At 35.5% G+C, this 20962-nt stretch overlaps 1 protein-coding gene across 1 annotated transcript; it reads left to right on the top strand.

Annotated features, from left to right (window-relative positions):
- Positions 1-15445: 15445 nt before the first annotated feature.
- LOC111796713 (ABC transporter G family member 25) lies at positions 15446-20909 on the top strand. The gene is made up of 4 exons (XM_023679453.2): positions 15446-15650; positions 15731-15955; positions 16408-17011; positions 19729-20909. Exons 1-4 carry the CDS (start codon positions 15561-15563, stop codon positions 20715-20717), a joined length of 1908 nt encoding a protein of 635 aa, XP_023535221.1. The 5' UTR covers positions 15446-15560; the 3' UTR covers positions 20718-20909.
- The last annotated feature ends 53 nt before the right edge of the window (positions 20910-20962 follow it).

Here is a 20962-nt window from a genome sequence, read left to right as displayed (position 1 = left end):
AATATGAGTAAGGTGAAGTTTAAATTATGGATTACGTGCTTAGGTGATCGATAGGAATATCTCCCTAGTAAAGCATGCATGAGAGAATTCAGTTAAGATTAGAGTATTATAGCTAGTGCGGTTTAATTGTTGACCCATGTCAGTATGTTTCTAGTAGACCATGAACCCCAGGATCGTGAGCGATTAGAGGTTTAGACTTGTGTGCACCTATATATTAGTTTAGCCTGAGGAGCTAACCCCAAAAGTCCTAAAAACGAGAGATGAGAGTTAATCTGCATAGATGTCAGAAAACGTAGTAGACCTTCACAACATCCAAGAATTGCAAAGGTAGCCTCTTGGGTCGATAACAACTAGTATAGTATTTGAGGAGCTTTCACTTCCCTATCCACTTTGATACCGTACCATCGAGCTAGTAGTAATAGTGATTAGGGTCGTGTTACTCAATTGTTCGATCAACTACTCTACATGGTGGATCCGTCCTGTGGTTGGACGTTAATCACACAGGTAGTTGGTGGTTACCCTACTTGGACATTTTGTTATATGAGAGGGTGTTGATCATATGGTTAACCAGTCATACTATGAAGAGAATAGGTTGTGATCTTTACGTTGCGACAAGCAAAGAGACGACCCTCAAGTGGCACCCATCCAATAATGCGAGGGTCAAGACAGACGAGTGCCATGATGTGACCAAAGAGAACGGTGCATCATCCAATGCACCATATAATGTGTGCATTGAAGGAAAGACGAGACATAAGCAAGATAGAGGCAACGAGTAGAAAAGAATGTCAAAGATAGACTTATTGAAGGATCAGGGCCTCAAACCTTAACCTCAAAAGTTGAGATTCTCAAAAGGAGTTTGAACATGCGACTTTGGAATTAAGTCCATCCATATGAGAGATGAAAGCTCACCAATTCGGTGCCAATTGGACACCAGGTAGATGCTCCTCGACACCGTATGCCCGTTCACCAAAATTATGTCTACACTCGCCAGATTGGAAATGCCTCAAAATGTACTATAGGGGGGGACATGATGTTAGCTCTCCATCACCTTGCGTCCTGTGGCCTAAGCGAGCTACTTTGTGACACATATGTGTAACATAGTGAGAGCAAGCGTTGCGAGGCGAGTGTCTTAGGCGACTTCCTTTGAAATAGATTTTTTAAGAAAAATATCGAGCGACACGGGTGTGTTGGTTTTCACAACTCGCTGAGAAAAAGTAGGTTGTGACCCCCACACGTCAATACAGACAAGGGGCGACCCTCAAGTGGCGCCCATTCGACCATGTTTGTTCTAAAATTGAGAAGATCATGATGCGACCGTGGAGGACATGCATCATCCAACACACCAAGAGTGTGCATTAAAGCCAGGGAGAACGAGGCATACGAGTGTCTAAGACGAGCTCGAAAAAGGCCAGGTAGGCCTCGAGCCATAACCTTAGAAGTCAGGGTTTCAATATGACTCTCGACATGAGGCTCAAGAATTAAGTCAGTCTATATGAAAGATGAAAGCTCACCAAATTCGGTGTCAATCAGATACCCGAAGAACTATGCATGAGGTCGTATGTTCGCTCACCAAAAAGATGTGTACTCGAGAAGGATCGGAAATGCCTCAAAATGTACTTAGGGGGAGGCATGGTGTTGACTCTCCATCACCCTGGGCCCTCTTGCCTAAGCGAGCTACCCTGTGGCATATGCTTGTGTCACAATGTAGGCAAGCATCAAGGTAAGAGCGGTCTAGGCATCTTCCTTTGAAAAGAGTCTTTCAAGGACAGTACCAGAAGACATGAGTGTGCCGATATTGCACCCGAGCCCATGTGTCGGAGGTTAAATAATGCATCCACTATCTGGAATATATGTCGTAAATGGTTTAACATAGACACGGGAGAGTTTGATGCTTGAGTGAACCAGGATGGATGGATGTTCAGGATGTCTTGATGAGATGATCAACACATGGGTCCGTTCCCAACGGATGTGTCCGAGAAAGCCAAAATGGCCAATGTGTCTCGAGACATGGGACGAAATCATGATGCATGAGTCGTGTTTTTGGGAACGTTGATGATAATGAGATGTGATGTTCTTGTGTCACAATGATTGAACATGCACACATGAACATGTGTGGCCGAATAAGCTTGGATTCTGCATAAGCGATGTTTAGTTGACGGTTGATGGTCCTACGAAGCCACAAAGTTGGGCGAAAAATAATTATGAGGCTTAAGTTTTTCTTAAGGCTTATCGTGAGCATGTCAAGATCACAATGCCGCACGGTTGAAGATGTACGATCGTAACACTGGTATTACGCCCTAGCCCATATGTCGATGGTTGTTATTTTTTTACCTTATACCGATTTAAATTTTACAAAATTTTTATCTTTTATTTTACTTTTATTCATTTTCGGTTTCTTTTTTTATTCTCGAACCGGGTTTCAACGTCTCAAAATTTGGGTCGTGACATACATACTTCCTAAGAAAACTCATAGAAGGTCATCCAACATAAAATTATTCCAACCTAGATACGAAATTAAGATGCAACTTGTTAGTATAGAAAGTAATTATCAATTCTTTTTAAGTATTTATTAATTAACCATTACATATTTAAGATCACCCTCAATGTGGCCTTGGTTCATTCCTATACCCTTTATTTACTCGGGAGTCACATGTCCACCTGCTACTACCTTAGTTCATCATTAAATTACATCCTACTAGGATAAGTTCTGCTCTGATATCATTTGTAACATCACATGCCCAAAACTCGAACTAAAATTTTGAATTTGAATTCGATACCAAATAACCTCAACGTTCCCCTGCATCCACCATGACGTGACATGTTATCAACTTGTCTTGTCTTAAATTATTTCTAAGAGTGAAAACTATCAACAAAATCAATACAGGTCAAAGTCTAGAAGGTCTCCCAATATAGAATTGCTCAAAGTCAAGCATGCTTAACCTTAGAGTTCTAATGATTGAACCACCAAAAATGAATCTACACCTTATTGGTATAGGTAATAACTATCAAATCTTTTTAAGCATTTCTTAATTAACAATCATATCCTCAAGATCACTCTCATTCGGTTGTGGTCTCAATTTATTCATATACCTATCCTTTACTCAAACGTCACATAGAAAAAATTCGAGGGAAGAGACTTCAGAGCTCACCGTGGGAACTCATCGGAGTTAGGTAAGTCTTTTAGGAATTTTGGGATTCAATCTGTCTCCAAGTAAATTCTCGTTAGTTAGCTATCGATTTTAGTTGATGCTCGTTTAATTTGATTCGTCATGTTCTTCTCAATAGAGTCGTGGAAAAAATGAGTAAGAATTGAGGTTGAAAGATAACTAATTCAACCTTAAAAAGATAAAACATTTAAAAAATTAATGAAGTCGAATTGACAACACTAGAGGGTTGCCGACAATGGCTAGGTGAACTAAGCAACCCTCAAACGACCATGTCTCTTGGAATTTTGGCATGCAAAATATGATTTTGATTGATTAGATAGGGTAGTTACAAGTAAATCGGGTGAAGTGACTAGAATAGCAGAGATTAACTTGAAAATCGAGCTTCATATCTACGTTTATTGTTTATTGCACTATAACGACTCTTATTTTTACTACAGGTTTAAGACTCTCACCATTACATTAATTGGACTGAACCGGAACCGACTAGTAAGAGGCAAATAACAAATTTCACTTCGAATTCCGGACCCCGAGAACTCTTGGACGAAGGTCAGATTCAGCATTCTGGCCGGGCTTTCCTGAGGTATCTAATAACCTTGCTTCTGCTCGCCGTTGGCGCACCTCTCCTAACTATTGCCCCTATTTGCTGCTATTCTATCTATTGGTGCATTAAGTTCGAAGAAGATAAAGTCGCTACTACATGTATGACATGATTGTAAAGTATGGAAATATTCATTTGAAATAATTTAATAACGATGTTATGGACTTAAACATTTATAGTAAAATCTTTAAACAACAAAAAATAATAATATAACAAAAATTAAATAATAATACATTTGAAAAATAAAAAGCAATGCACTGATCTAACCGAAGAGGCTAAAAAATAGATAAAATGCAACTACTGTAACACTGGTTCCATGAACTTCATCACGACGTCGTCATTTGTAGAGGGGTGTCTTACCTTTACCTGAAAAAAAATAAGAATAGCACGTGACTTGAGTGTTTTAAGAAATACTCAGTAAGTGACCCCACTATTGAAGTAGAGAAATATAAACATATGCAATATGGTGGGACCTATCATTTAAAGAACATCATGACATGACCTTGGCGGTTTTTCCATCTGGGCAAGGTTGGATGTATAAAACTTCTCTACACACCGCCCACGCATGCAAACATGGACCCATCAAGCGGGCTCGCATACCTTTTGACCTGGCTCGTCGCGTCAGGCTAACACTCACTAACGGGCTACGAGACACCACGGAGGAAATGACTCGCATAACATCATGACGAACAAAAATGTCGTAAATTGTAAGGTATACTTCCGTACTAATCATAACGGAAAAGTATCCCAATGCATATGACACACAAAAATACATGATGTTCCCTTAACTTAAAGTCATGACATAAATTTATGATGCAAATAAAGTCACAATTTCTCAACAACAAAGTGAATATCAGAATTATGCATACATAATTCCTTTCTAATCTTTAATAATATATATAACTTAACTTACGGAGGTTTATGCATCAGAGATTATCATCATTCCAACATATTTTTACAACATAACATATATGTCATAGCCTGACATGACATAACATATATATCAATCATAATTATGATATGTGTAGGAGTCACAAGACACGTGTCAACATACATAATACAATTCGTCCAGCCAAGCCAATAGTAGAACCACTTACTTGCTTAGCTTGAGGTGGAGTAACAAAGGCTAAAAGTAATTGGATACAAATATCAAATTTGTGGTTTAAGCTACCGTTCCGTAGCAAAATATTCGTGTTTTAAACTCTTAAATTCTCCCCGTTTCTAGACAGTAACGAATGCATATCGATTAATTCAAATCAATTTTAACCCTCGAACATATCCTACTATTACAAAACCTTTATATATTTGACACACATAGTTTCTTAAACAAAATCGTCTCCATTGATCTTCCAATACTCATAACAAAGTAAAATTATAAACCCCATGAGAAACCCTAGTGCTTTAGTTTGACCAATTTGGCTATAGCCAATGCTCTATGTCTCAATTATTTTATTCTCTAACAAATGCCTTTATTGCACATGGTTTCATGCTAAGGAGATAATTATTGCTTCTAGAATTGACTTTATAATTATAGCATCAAAATTTCAAATTTCAAACTTGGTGTAAAACCCTTTTTAGTACCTAATATTATTACTCTAATAAAAGCCTCCAATTGACTCCTATATTTTATTCATATATTCGGTTAATAAATATATACGTTTCAAATCGACCACTTTCGAACGTGACTTTTAATAATATGAAATTAGTTTAATATTTGAATTTTAAACGTTAAACAATATTTTCTTACCATCAAAAGTGATTTTAAATGATTATGACATATATAATCTAAAAAGGGTAAGTGAAAGTTTAGAAGTAATTAAGAATTTTAATCGTTCATACAAAGTTTGATGCCTAAGACCTAAAGTTTATAAGTAATTAACAAATTAAAAATATTTCTACTTTAGGAATCAAATGGAAGTAAATATCTGTATACTAACCTATTAGGGTGTTTATATGACTCGAGAATCTGACCAACTAGGACTATCCAACCACAAGTATAAAAGTTGGGTTGGGTTAGATTTTTTCCGATTTGGGTTAGGTTGAACTTTTAGAAAATAAGAAATTCGTGTTAGCTGACAGATTGACTCTTTTTGGTTGGGTAAACCTAATCAACACGAAAGTAAGGTTACAACCTAACCTAACACTAATTATAAGATTATTATGACGTTAGTGATGAGTTTTGATTTGTGAATGTTTGATATTTTGAGTTATAAGACTTTAGTTATTAACGTAATATGTATGGTAGATAAGTAGGATTTTTTTAAAAAAATAATAATAAAAAATAACCCGACAACCTAACCCAACCCAAAAATATAGTTGTTCGTGTCACCAATTTAACCAACCCAAAAATTCTGATCGGTTCAAAAGATTTTTCAAACCCAACCCAACCTGTATGCACTCAATTGTTGAGGTTTATTGGGAGTGAGTCACACATTTGTTAATCTAGTGGAAGATCATGGGTTTATAAGTGAGAAATACTATCTCCATTGGTACGAGGCATTTTGGGGAAGCCCAAAGCAAACCATGAGAGCTTATACTCAAAGTAGACAATATCATACCATTTTGGAGAGTCGTGATTCCTAACATGGTATTAGAGCTATGCCCTAAACTTAGCCATATCAATAGAATCCTCAAAGAATTGTGAGTCTCGAATGTGTAGTCAAAAGTGATTAAAGGGTATACTTTGTTCGAGGGCTCCAGAGAAAGGAGTCGAGCCTCGATTAAGGGAAAGCTATTCGAGAGCTCTATAAACCTCAGGGGAGAGTCACAATTGTGGAGAGTCGTGAATCCCAACACTCAACGGGTATGAATTAAATTTTGAACTATCAATTTATATAAAAAACACAAATTTTAACTCGAACATCTTACGTTTATGTTGGCAAAATCAACACGATGTTTATTTAAATTATTTTATTATTATTATTATTATTATTTCATGGGTTTATGGTGAGGTCACTCTCATGCCCATTCAAACCCATCATGCATCAATCCACAAACAAGATTCATCCTTTTTCCTTTTCAAAAACTTTTCTTTTTTCCCCAAAAGAAATAAAAACATCATTACTCCATTGACTACTAATTTCTTAGCCAACATTAATTTCAAATCTCTCCTAATTTACCCACTACCCAAAATAAAGACAACTTGAATGGACCCTTACTTTTAATAATATAAAATAACACACATGCCATTTTCCTCGAAAAAGAATTAAATATGAAAATTTATATTCCGTTCGAGTTCTCCCGACATCTACTCATTTTTGTATTAAGTTAAAGACGTGTGAAACGATTAATCATACGTAACTAACATATATAAAGTTGAAATTGAGCTATCATAATTATATTCCGTAACAAAGTTGGCTGTGTATATAAATTTAATTATAAATATGAAAGGAGACGATTCAAAGTAACATATAGTACATATGATAGGTACTAGTCAAAAGGAAAAATGTTAGCTTTTGTTTGTACTTATAAATATAGGATTATTGGGTCCTTCTCAAACATAACGTTTATGTTTATGAATAGCTTTTTGATAATTTGAATTTTTGTAATTTGATATTATCATTCATGTTTGTGTGATGTTTATAAGTACGAATGGCTTCAATCGTTATAAATTTTAAGATTTTTTATTTCTCGGAGATTGAAAAGGCAAGCCTAGATATTGTTTCACGAATTTTGTGGCATACCTTTTGAGATTTTTAGCAAACTCTCTCGCTTTTAACTGACATCTCGGTTGGAGAGTAGAATGAAACATTCGGGTGTGGCCTAATAGACGCGTTTTAAAATCGTGAGGTTGATGACGATAAGTAACGGGTCAAAGCAGAAATATCGCAGTGGGTTTGGGCTGTTAAAAATAGTATCCGAGCCTGATATAAGACAGTGTGATTGTGAGATCCCACATCGGTTGGGGAGGAGAACGAAACACCCTTTATAAGGGTGTTAATCCCTAGGAGACGCGTTTTAAAAACCTTGAGGGGAATATTGAAAGGGAAAGCCCAACAAGGGGAATACTGAAAGGGAAAGCCCAAAAGGACAATATCGGTTAGTGGTAGGCTTGGGCTATTACAAATGATATCAGAGTCAGACATCGGGCGATGTGCCAATAAGGAGGCTGTTTCCCGAAGAGGGAGTAGACATAAGGCGATGCGCCAGCAAGGACAATGGGCTCTGAAGGGGAGTGGATTTGGTAGGGGTTCCACATCGATTAGAGAAAGGAATGACTGTTAGCGAGGACGATGGGTCTTGAAGGAGGTGAATTGTGAGATCCTACATCGGTTCGGGAGGAGAACGAAACACCCATTATAAGGGTATGGAAACCTCTCCCTAGCAGACGCATTTTAGAAACGTTGAGGGGAACCTTGAAAGGGAAAGCCCAAAGAGGACAATATCTGCCAGTAGTGTGCCTGGGCCGTTACAGTGCCAGTGAGGACGCTAGGCCCCATGAGGGTAGATTATGAGATCCCACATCGGTTGAAAAAGGGAATGAAGCGTTTTCATGTTTTAAAACTGTGAAACTAATGAGATACGTAACGAATCAAAGCGGACATGCGGTGTGCCTAGAGCGTTACAGTGCCAGTGAGGATGCTAGGGCTCATAAGGGTGGATTGTGAGATCCCACATCGGTTAAAGAGGGAAATGAAGCGTTTTACTTTTTAAAACTATGAAACTGACGACGATATGTAACTAGTCAAAACGAATAATATCTGCTAGCGATGAGCTTGAACTTGTTACATTTAAGAGATCGATTTTATTTCTTTTTTCATTATTGATTCATTACAAGTAATGGTTGGTTAGATATTATAATTGGGTAGCTTTTACACGACCTCATTTCCTTTAAAGTTCAAAGAGTCATTATAGAAGCTAATGACCAACTAAAATAATGATCAAAAGAAAGATGGATCATAACAAAATGAATGTATGAATATATATATTATATGAATTTGACATTGAAAAAGCAACATGGTCCATTTCTATTTTGGAATATAATATTAAAAATGATGGAAAAGTTTGAAGTTGAAGAAATAATGATGGTGAAATGGAGCAATAGAGGATGGGGTACGTGGACAAGTGAAATTGGTCTCTTTTAAAGCCTCAAAGCACCAAAAGTCCATGCCATGATAGGACTTGTCACTCACTCACTCAACCATAGTGCTATTGGAGACCACACAAACTCAATATCACCAAACCCTAATACACACATATAATTGGACCAAATCCAAACCTTTTAAGTGCTCTAAATTCAATGCCTTCCTCTTTAGCTCATGCTTCTAAATGTCTCTTTTCTATTGGATATGCACAAATTTTATACTCTTTTCTCACCCTTTAAACATACAACGTGACTTGTTTTAGTTCCAATACTTTTGTGTTTATTCCACGTTTGACTTTTCGTTCAAACTATACTTAAGTTTTTGTAAATTCATGAACTTGATATAAGCATTGTGTGAGATTCCATATTGGTTGGAGAGGGGAATGAAGCATTCCTTATACGAATGTGAAAATATTTTCTTAGTAGACATGTTTAAAACCGTGAGGCTGACGGTGATACGTAATTGACCAAACCAAAAAATATTTGCTAGTGATGGGCTTGGGTTGTTATAATTGGTATTAGAGTTAGGCATCGAGCGTTGTACTAGCGAGGATGCTGACACGTTACAGATGGTATCAGAGCTAGACACCGAGTGGTGTGCCAACGAAGATGTTGACACATATCAAATGGTATTAGAGCCAGGCATCGAGCGATATGCTGGTGAGGACGCTCGAACATTACAAATGATATCAGAGCCAGACCGAGCGATGCGTTAGTGGGATGCTGGACTCCCAAGGGGGTGGATTGTGAGATCTCACATTAGTTGGAGAGGGGAAGAAGCCTTCCTTAGAAGGGTGTGAAATTTTTTTCCTAGTAGATGCATTATAAAACTGTGAGGCTGACGGCGATATGTAACCAGCCAAAACGGATAATATATGTGAGTGGTGCGCTTGAGTTTGTTACATAGTGACACTTGAGTAAAAGATGGTACGTGAATAAACTTGAACCACACATGAATGAGAGCAATCCTAAAGATAGGATGCTTATAAAAAACCTAAAATAACTGACTTCATAGTTAAACCTAGTTTGTTTGGAGTAATCTCATGATGTTGGGTGACCTCTTTAAAATTTTCTTAAAGAGTGAGTTAGGACAAAATATGCTTAAAGGACCTATATTGGTATGTGAGGATAGTCTTCACTCTTACAAGCGAGAAGTAAGTAATGTGACCTTGTCACAAGGGAATATTAGAGCTATCAAGTACCAAATTTGAATTCTAAATCCTAGACATGAAACGTTACAAAAATTACTGATCGAAGATAAGATTACTCGAGAATGGTACCCATGTTGAGTAAGAAACTTTGATAGGATTTCACCAACTGAGAAATAACTTGACCTTATCACAAGGGAATATCAGAGTTATCAGGTACCGAATTCAAATTATAAATCCTAGACATGAAATGTTACAAAAATTACTGATCGGAGATAAGATTACTCGAGAATGGTACCCATATTGAGTAAAAAACTTTGATGGGATTTCACCTTAGATCAGTGACAAATGGGTTTTTTTTTATGGAAGGGAAAAAAGTGATAGTGAAAAAGGAAATTGACCCAAAATGGTTGGCATCATGGAAAGGCATCAAATTAGAATATGTTGATTTTATGCCTTGTATCATTGTACTAAGCTAGCTGGCTATGAGAAATTTTGCCCACAAAAAGAAAAGCATATCTTTACCTTACAAAAGTCTATTGTACTACTCGTTAACTAGATTCATTCGCGATTTAACCTGATATTAAAACCTATACCATGTAAGTTGTTAAAGCACAAATTTATATTAGCAAAGACTAGTATAATATGTTAGGAGTCACAATCTCCACAATGGTATGATATTGTCCACTTTGAGCAAAAGCTCTCGTGACTTTGCTTTGAACTTCCCAAAAGACCTCGTACCAATGGAGATAGTATTTCTTGATTATAAACCCATGATCATTCCCTAAATTAGCCGATGCGGGACTTTCATCCAACATAGTGGATATATCATATTAACATTTATTCGATAGTGAAAATAATATGTATTTTACTTTTCTAAGCGCAAGATTCATATCAAGAATTAGAACATTACTTACTTGCCGTTTCTATAAGTGAACGCTATTATCTCCGAAAATCAACTCAGGTCATTATAGCATACTTTGTCCTCGCTCACATGTTTCATTGAAAAATTTGTAGCAGGTCACCCAACATAAAATTTCTCCAAGCTAATCATGCTTTACTTTGGAGTTGGTATGAGTAGTAACTTTTATTCATTACATTTTTTAATCATTATATCATTTAAGATCGCTCTCATTCAAATGTGGTCTTGATTTATTCACGTACCATTTTATTATTGAGGCATCACATGAATAATCAACTTTACCGTCAATTAGCATAAAAATTAAATTAATCTAAAATTCGATACTATTGAATTTAAAATCTACGAAAATAATAATTTTAAACAAAAATAAAGAGGAAGGTTGTTCAAAAGGTTCGATGGTTTAAAAAATATGATTAACCCGATTTAATTTGTCCAATTTAAATTGAATTACGAACCTATTTAGACGGGATTAAATTTAAATAAATTGAATTACGAACTTATTTAGACGGGAATAAATGAAATTTTGATGGAATGAGCGGGTTAAACTAAACTAATATGAATTTATTATTATTATTATTATTTATTTATTTATTTATTTATTTTTGCTTACTATACCATCATACACATATATTGATTCTATTTTTATTTAATTTCATAATATTTTTATTATTTATTCTCCCACAACCCTTAAAAATAATATATATTGAAATTGAGTTATAAATTTTAATTAAATATTTGTATATAAATTAAATATATATTTTACGAACTAACATTTTTACTTTTATTAAAAACAAAAATTTTAATTTATAATTGGGTCGAGTTGAGTTCATTATTTAATAAAGATTTTTGAGTTGAAAAATTTATAATTCGAACAATTGAGTTTGTCTAAAACATGTCTGATTACGACTCACCTAACCCAACCTAATCCAACCCACCCCACAGACCTAGCCTAATAATTTGGTACTTAAATTTTAATCATTCCAAATGAAACTAAAAATTTGGTTAAACTAAGTCTAGTTTAACAATGAACATGTACTCGATATTTAAATTTTCATACTTTATCGTACTAAAAATTTAATTAAAAAAAAGAAAAATGGAAAGGAAAAGCCATCAAAATTAAGAACACTCAAAAGGGAAGTCACGTGAGGTTCTAAATCCAACCATATGAAGATATTTTCACGTTGGCTACAAGATGAAGCATGTGAAAAGTCCCACTTAACAAGGAAAATGCTTGAAACCATCAATAAAGCCCCTTCATCCAATACAACTAAAACAACATTCATCCAATATAAATAAAACAACACATTTATATATGTATGTATATATATATATATAATTGTAATAACCTTAAAATTATAAAGAAAAAAAAAAAACGGAAATTGTCCCGTGTTGTTTAAGTTGAGAAGTAGGAAGTTAGTCTCACTTCATTTTATCATCCCCTTGAACGATTCGAAATCAGTTGGAGAATACACTTTTCGACGGCTCAAAGTTGACATTTCGGCTAATCTAGCTTGGAACTGATACATTTTTCTTCTAGTTTCAACCCTTGGGAAGCGTATAAGGGTAGTATGACTACTTTTAGCTAGTTTAAAATTTTGATGCAAGTTTAAATTATTTTATACAAAATTAAGCGAGCTAATTGAGTTCTAATTTATGATTGTTGGACTCCTTAGGCAGAATTAAATTTCAGAGAGCGGCGTCAAGCTAGCATCAAGAAGTCATAGTAGTTTCGACTTATGTCAACCAAGTAAGTGATCTTAATATTGGCTTGGTTGGAAGACTTGTCTTATGTATGACGACACACGCCCAGTAGCCCTGTCATTTATGCTTTACGTTATATGATGATGTAAGATATATATGATTACATGAAGATGATGATGTAAGATGTATGATGATGAGATGACTTAATATGATCATATTTCATATTAAGATGTTGTACATGTATTAAATGTCATGATGCATTATGACGACGAGTTTCTTAAGACACAACCCTAATTGATGTTAATGATGATGAATGTATGAATGTCAATGCATGCATCTTACCTAGGGTATTGTGTGAATGATGTATAGAGTTGTAAGATTAAAAAAATATATATATATTTACGTAGGTACAGAGGGAGAGCCAAAGAACACCTTGATACACACGAGTGATTACTACCAAACGTCGTCGTAGATTTAGATTCGGATCTCACTAGACAAATAAAAAACGTCCTAATCAAATCCAATTCAACTTGACTCATAAACACCTCACTTAGAAAAGAGTCTAAAAAACAAGATAAGATAAAAATGAAATTCATCCGGACAGAATAAAGAATAAGAATTAGATTTCCAATAGTTCCCATACTTTTTTTTTTTTTTTATTCTGACTCATGTTGTTCGTCGGTAAAATGTCTTAAATTCTAAGAATGATGCTAAATACGACATTTAATTATACATGAATAGTAATAATAATGAAAAGAAATAATATTAGAAAATGAAGTATTTAACTTTATAGAAAAGAAAAAAGGTGAGGAACAACTTTATTGAACATGGTTTCTCAACAAAATACATGTGTTATGCGCAAATATCATTGGGGAAAGAGATGAAAGCAAGTTTTTAGGAATATATTAAACTTTCCCACCATAAAAATAACTTTATATAACTTCATTCATATCTTTTGGAGTCCTCATTAATTGCATTTTGCCTCAATTTCACCCAACCTTTTTAATCTCTTTCCTTCACAATAATATCAACAAAATATCCTCTACTTAATTAATGCCCTCCTCTTTCTCTCTCCCGACAAAAATATATATATATATATATATATATATCGTCGAATCGAATAAGAATTGTTTTGTTACGTGTGTTATGGTTAGGTTTGAAATTCGGGTTCTGTACTTGATAGCCGTGACATTTCCTTACAACATGGTCGCGTTAGATACTTCTCATTTGTAAGAGTTAAGACTATTCTCACGAACCAACCTCGGTTTTTTCAAGATGTTTTGTTATTAATCATATGTTTTGTAAGAAAATTTCTAATAGGTCACTCAACGTAGAATTATTTCTATGAACGAGCCATTGAAATTTCAATTTTTTAAGTCTTATTTAGATATGGTCTCGATTCATTCATGTACCCTTTTTTATTCGAGTTTCAGATGCTTTTTGTTACTATTTGATAAGCAACGAAAAATTAATAGAGAATAGAACTTGCGATATCTATATCTATTGTCCAATTTCGTAAAATTTAAATAGTTCGAGTGAATTGATACAAAAAAAAAAAAAAAAAATTAACTTTTTCCAAAAAAAAAAAAAAAACTCAAACGATGTGACTAATAATTTTACATAAACATATTTTGCAAGTGCATTTTCAACCATTCTTCAACCGTTCTTTAGTGGTCCTCTAAAATTTTAAAACGTGTCTGTTAGAGAGAGGTTTCAAATGCTTCGTTACCCTTTCTAACCGATATGAGATTTCACAATCCACCCATTCGAAGCCCAACTTCCTCGCTAGCACTTGTTTCTCTCTAATCGACGTAGATCTCACAACAACCACATTTTAATGATCACGTTCCATATTTTTTCCATTCTCATCATTATCACATTTTTTTTAACATATTTAAATAAGGTGTATCTATTTATAATCATTTACAAAATTAAATAAACGGTATAGTAAAAAAAAAATTTAATACAAGATATTTACCTGTAATAAAATAGCAAATATGAAAGCGGTGAAGGTAAATATCTAAATTTATTGGAGTTCTTAAATATCAAAATTTCCTTTATGGCGTAATTAGCCGAATCCAACTTCAAAATTCCGAGGTTTATTTAACACATTTTTTTTTATATTCATCGCTATGAATACCATGTTAAGAATGATGCTCTAATACCATGTTAAGAATTATGTTCTGATACCATGTTAAGAATGAGAAACATAAGTGAGATTGAAAGATCGATATATGTTATGGAAGGTGATCCCGTCCTCTGTTTCTATCTCAGTCACTTTTCTTCTGTTTTTCCTCTCTCACTTATTACATTCACCCTTTTAATCCGCCAATATATTCACGTATTCCAATCAAATTAAATAAAACAAGTGATCTCTATCAATTTTTTTCATTCTCATCCTCTCTCTCTCTCCATTATCGTTCTACCTTCAAATCACTTACCTTTTTAACTATATTTTATCCGTTACTAAAACCAATACGGTCATATTACGACAGTCTCATAGTTTCGCTCCCCTATTCTCTCTCTCTCTCTCACTCACCTACCTCTAGTTCCAAGGCAAACCAACAGGTCTTTAAGAGCCCTCTCTCCTCCATCTAGCAAGAGGCAAGCATTGTCACTCTGTGGCAACAAAAGGCAAAGTTTGAAAGAATCACCCCAAAAAATGACATCAACCAACAAAGTATGAACATTTTAAAAAGAGTTAGTGGTCCGAAGCTGCAAAAAAGAAAAGGTTTTGATCTTTGCCATATGGAGCTGCCACGCCACGCCATTCCACTCCCTTTGACGTGTCATCCACTTTGATACCCTCTTCCCTTCCATTAAATACCCTTTGTTCTTCCCTCTTTTCCCTCTTCCTCTCCATAAACTCCCTCATTTCATTATCATTTCAATCCCCAAAACAATCCCAAAAGAGACATTAGTTTATATAGTTCCCCCCAAAATGCCTTCTTTTGTTGGTGGTGCTCAAGCTAAAGATGTCTCTTCTCTTCACCTTCCTTCTTCGTCTTCTTGTCGTCCTCTTACGCTTAAGGTACGGATGTTTCAGGGTGAGCTAGAAATTTTGTTCGATGTTTGGATCAGTTTTTTGTGATGATTTTTCCGTGTTTGTAGTTTGTAGATGTGAGTTATCGAGTGAAGGTGACGAACAAGAGTGGAAATACTATTGGACGGATTTTTGGATGTGGGTCGGGCGATGGGGCGGCGCCGCCCGTTCAAGAACGGAGTATTCTTCATGGGGTTTCTGGGATGGTGTCGCCGGGTGAGACTTTGGCCATTCTTGGCCCGTCCGGAAGTGGCAAGTCAACTCTTCTTAATGCTCTTGCGGGAAGATTACAGGTGTTAAAAGATATTTAGTCTTAAACTATGATTTACCATAACATATATCATATCTGCCTTCTATTACGGTTTAACATAGGTATCATATTTGATATTTTATTATATATAAATATCTGGTATGATATTTAACCTTCAATTACTTTTTACCATAAGTATCATATTTGCCTTTTTATTATAGACAAATATCTTGTGTGATTAAGGATATTTCACATTAAGTATTATATTCGATCATTTATTATATACAAATATCTTCCATTGTGGTTTTTTGTATCATATTTTTTCTTTTCTTATAGTCAAATATCTTAAATATATGTATCCATTTATTGTTATCTCTATTTTCTTTGTAATTTATTTGATTCTATTTAGAATTATAAATAGAGAACCGTTAAAATGGACATTTTTAGTCAAAATCTGAGTCAAAAAGAGGTCTGATCCTCTTGTATTGATAACAGGGTGATGGTCTAACCGGGTCAGTATTAGCTAACGGTCAAAAGCTTTCCAAATCGATACTCCGATGGACCGGGTTCGTGGCACAGGACGACGTCCTCTACCCACACTTAACCGTCCGGGAAACTCTCATATTTTGCTCTCTCCTCCGACTACCTCTTTCCCTCTCAAAGCAAGACAAAGTCACAATAGCCGAGTCGGTGATCGCCGAGCTCGGGCTCACGAAATGCCAAAACACGATCATCGGAAACGCCTTCATCCGTGGCGTCTCGGGTGGAGAACGAAAAAGAGTGAGCATAGGCCACGAGATGCTCATAAACCCAAGCCTACTAATTCTCGACGAGCCAACATCAGGGCTAGACTCGACCGCGGCGCACCGACTGGTGACCACCATGGCTGCCCTGGCTCACAAGGGGAAGACCATAGTGACCTCAATTCACCAACCATCGAGCCGGGTGTACCAAACCTTTGACAAGGTGCTGGTCCTGTCGGAAGGACGATGCTTGTACTATGGGAAAGGAAGTGAAGCAATGAGCTATTTTGAGTCTATTGGGTTCACACCTTCTTTTCCCATGAACCCAGCTGATTTTCTCCTCGATCTCGCCAATGGTACGTATTTTTTAATTTATTTTCTCCATATCGTATTTAAATCTTCATTAATTTTTTATTTATCAATAATTTAACTTTGATTAAGGAGCTAATTAACCATGGAAATCACATTAAGCTTTTAGGTTGATTTTAAAATTTTCATTTTTTTTTTACTAATTAATTCTTGGGTCTAAAATTATTAATTTAACTTTTTTTTTTTTTAATAAATTAGTGGATATTGTGTTCATTATCCATGAGGAACTTTTTAGGGTTTCTTTCACAACCACCTTTAAAAAAAGAAAAAAGAAAATATTAATAATCTTTTTTTAATTGTGAAAATGAAAGTGGGTCGAGAGTATTATGGTAAATAAGTAAGTGTCGGGAGTTTTAGAATATTTCTGACACTATAATCAGTAAAATATATCTAAACTAATTGAGCTATGCTTAAATTGATATTAAAAATGTGTTTAATAATATATATATATATATATTAGAAATAAAAAAATAAAATAATAAAAAAAAGGAGACAGAAAATTAAATTCTCATCTCATAAAATATCAGAAGCCTGAAATGACCATAAAATAGGGGACCGACCTCCTCATTAAAATGCAAGCTGTCAAAAAAGAGTCCTCAATTATCTATATATATATATATATATATATATATATTAAATAAGGATGGCAAATGAGTTGGAAAAATATTAATAAAGACTTCGAATAGATTAATGATTCGTGTGTTTGTTTTAAATGGGTCTCAAATTCAATACCTTAATTACGAGGTATATACAATTAGAGATGTTCATTAACCTGTGGAGCCCGTGTTGTGGGTGTTAGATGAACCGACTCTCTACAATGGCATGATATTGTCCACTTTGAGCGTAAGCTCTCGTGGCTTTGCTTTGTGCTCCCAAAAAGGCCTCATACCAATGGATAGTATTACTTGATTATAAACTCATGATCGTCTCCAAATTAGCTACGTGTACTCTCATCCCAGAGTGGGAACCCACTTAGAATAGTGTGGGAAATCTAGGATTAAGTTGAGAATGGAAGAGAGAGTGGGGAGAGATTTCTAACTGTTAGGTAAACAAGGATGGAGACGGTACTGGTGGAAAATCTCCATTTCGATACTCATAAAAATAAATAAAAAATTTTGTAGTGATAGAAGTTGAAATAGGAGACGAGAACAGGAACAAGGAAAGGCTTGTTCTTGTCCCCATCCCTTGAACGTCTCTAAATACACGTACTTACATTTACCTTAAATTTATCAAATCACTTTCATCCCTTGAACAAAAACCACAACTTTTGAAAACAAAGCTACACAACTTTTAATCCTTAAAGGGTTGTTTTTCCTTTTGTTTTTGCCTTTTAAAAGGTCTATATAGAGATAAATATCTCAAACCCCTTTGTGAAGAATAAAGCCTAAGAGAGATTTCCCCCCTTTCTTAATGTGGTTAGGAATCATATGTGAGAGAGGATACATAAAAACTTTAGGGTAAAACATTAATGTGTTGGAGACATACATATATAAATGATTATAAAGTGCGGGAAGGTTTCGATTTGGTAATTTTTAGTGCATAATGGATCCCGTTCTTAATTATTTTTTAAAATATAATATAATTATGGGTGACGTCAGATTCAAATTTACATCTCTCATATTTGATATCGTTTAGGGTTTAGGGTTTAGGTTTACGTCGATTTTTTTAATATTGGAAGAAGTAGATTAGGGTAGACACGTGTCGAGTAGGGCGACATGTGTAGGGCTGAGATTTTGCAGTCCCATTGGGATATAATGATAGCATTTTGGAATGGGCATGATGGGCGCCCAAAGTGCTTGGTGGAAGGCACCAACCATTAGTGGAACTCTTGCCTTTACCACCAACAATGGTCAATGTTTTTTTCAAAAGAGTTATGGCTGTTCCTTATTTTAAATGTTTTTTTTTCCTTTCTTTTTTGGTATGTTTAATATTTAATGCTTTTGTGTTGTTCATGGGAAATAAATTATTAAGATAGTTATATAATGGGAAACATCCCGTTTTAGAATCTACACGTGCATGCATTTTAAGGGTCTTTCTTTAGTCCTTTAAATAGGAGTGTTCATAGGTTGGTTCGGGAAGCTAAGGGTACACTACACTTTGTTTTAGGGGAGGATTGTTGGGAGGGAGTACCACATTGGCTAATTCTCAAATGTCAAATAAAGAAGTTGTGAACCTCGAAAGTGTAGTCAAAAGTGACTCAAGTGTCGAACAAAGAGTGTACTTTGTTCGAGAACTCCAAAGGAGTCGAGCCTCGATTAAGGGGAGGCTGTTCGAGGGCTCCATAGGCCTCAGGAGAAGCTATAGTGTACTTTGTTCGAGGGAGGATTGTTGGGAGGGAGTCTCACATTGGCTAATTTAGGAAAATAATCACGGGTTTATAAGTAAGAAATACATGTCTATTGATGTGAGGCCTTTTGGGGAAGCCCAAAACAAAGCCACGAGAGCTTATGCTAAAAGTAGACAATATAATATCATTTCATAGTCCAATCCAAACCGTACCTATTAGATTGAGTTGATCAATTTTTTGGGTCATTGAATTTTTTTAAAGCTCTTATTTTTATTTTGAATTATGTCAACCACCAATTCAAACATTCCTACTAGATCCTTTACCAGATTAGTACTTTTGAATAGTGAAAATAAAGTTGTAGTTTTGGTGTGGTATGTGAATTTAGAAGTTGATTTTGTGTTATTTTCATGCATGTAGGTGTATACCAAGTTGAAAATACAAGTGAAGGAGAGAAACCCAACATGAAGCAAACCCTAATTACTTCTTACAACACTCTTTTGGCTCCAAGAGTAAAGGCAGCTTGCATGGAGACATCAACGTTGCTCGAAACGAAAACTCGTGAACGATTGACTTGCAAAACTAGTCTCCTCATGTGGTGCAACCAATTGAGTATCTTACTTCAGAGAAATCTCAAAGAACGAAAACATGAGACCTTCAATGGCTTGAGAGTTTTTCAAGTTATCACTGCGGCGATGCTCGCGGGATTGATGTGGTGGCACTCGGATTTTCGAGATATTCAAGATCGTCTCGGCCTTCTTTTCTTCATTTCAATTTTCTGGGGAGTTTTCCCTTCCTTTAACGCAGTTTTTGCATTCCCTCAAGAGCGAGCAATCTTCCTTAAGGAACGAGCTTCGGGTTTGTACACGCTATCGTCATATTTCATGGCTAGAGTCATTGGAGACCTTCCTATGGAGCTCATCCTTCCAACAATTTTCCTCACGATTGCATATTGGATGACCGAGCTAAAACCAGAGCTTGGTGCCTTTCTCTTGACGTTGTCAGTCCTCCTTGGCTATGTTCTCGTATCGCAAGGGCTTGGCCTTACGTTAGGTGCAACGATCATGGATGCTAAACAAGCTTCCACCGTAGTAACCGTGACGATGTTGGCATTTGTCTTGACGGGAGGTTTTTATGTACACAAAGTACCAACGTGCATGGCTTGGATCAAATACATTTCAGCGACATATTACAGTTATAGGCTCTTCATCAACGTGCAATATGGCACCGGAGACAAGATATGGTCGTTGCTCGGTTGCTCACGACATGGAACCGACAAAGCAAGGTGTAACTTTGTGGAAGAAGATGTGGTAGGGCAAATAAGCCCTGCATTGAGCGTTGGAGCTTTGTTATTTATGTTTGTGGGGTATAGGTTATTGGCATATTTGGCTTTGAGACGCATCAAATAGATAGCCTAAATGAAGGAGAAGCTTGCATTGCATGCATGTTTGACACACTTCGAATGGATTTCCACTAACCATTTGGTTCTCCAAAGATGATTTGGGCAAATGTAAATAGCCATGAAGAAGTTTATGAATGTTTTTTGTTGTAATATTACTAGGAATATATGCAATATGAGAAGCCACTTCTCTCTTTTATTACATCCGAGTAAATGATTTCTTTGAAATTTCTATGTTTTCCATGATTTTTCTCT

The sequence above is a fragment of the Cucurbita pepo genome, chromosome 6 (assembly GCF_057944985.1).
Source record: "Cucurbita pepo subsp. pepo isolate OVF chromosome 6, ASM5794498v1, whole genome shotgun sequence".
In the NCBI taxonomy this organism is placed as follows: domain Eukaryota; kingdom Viridiplantae; phylum Streptophyta; class Magnoliopsida; order Cucurbitales; family Cucurbitaceae; genus Cucurbita; species Cucurbita pepo.
This window is presented reverse-complemented; position numbering and strand designations above follow the sequence as displayed.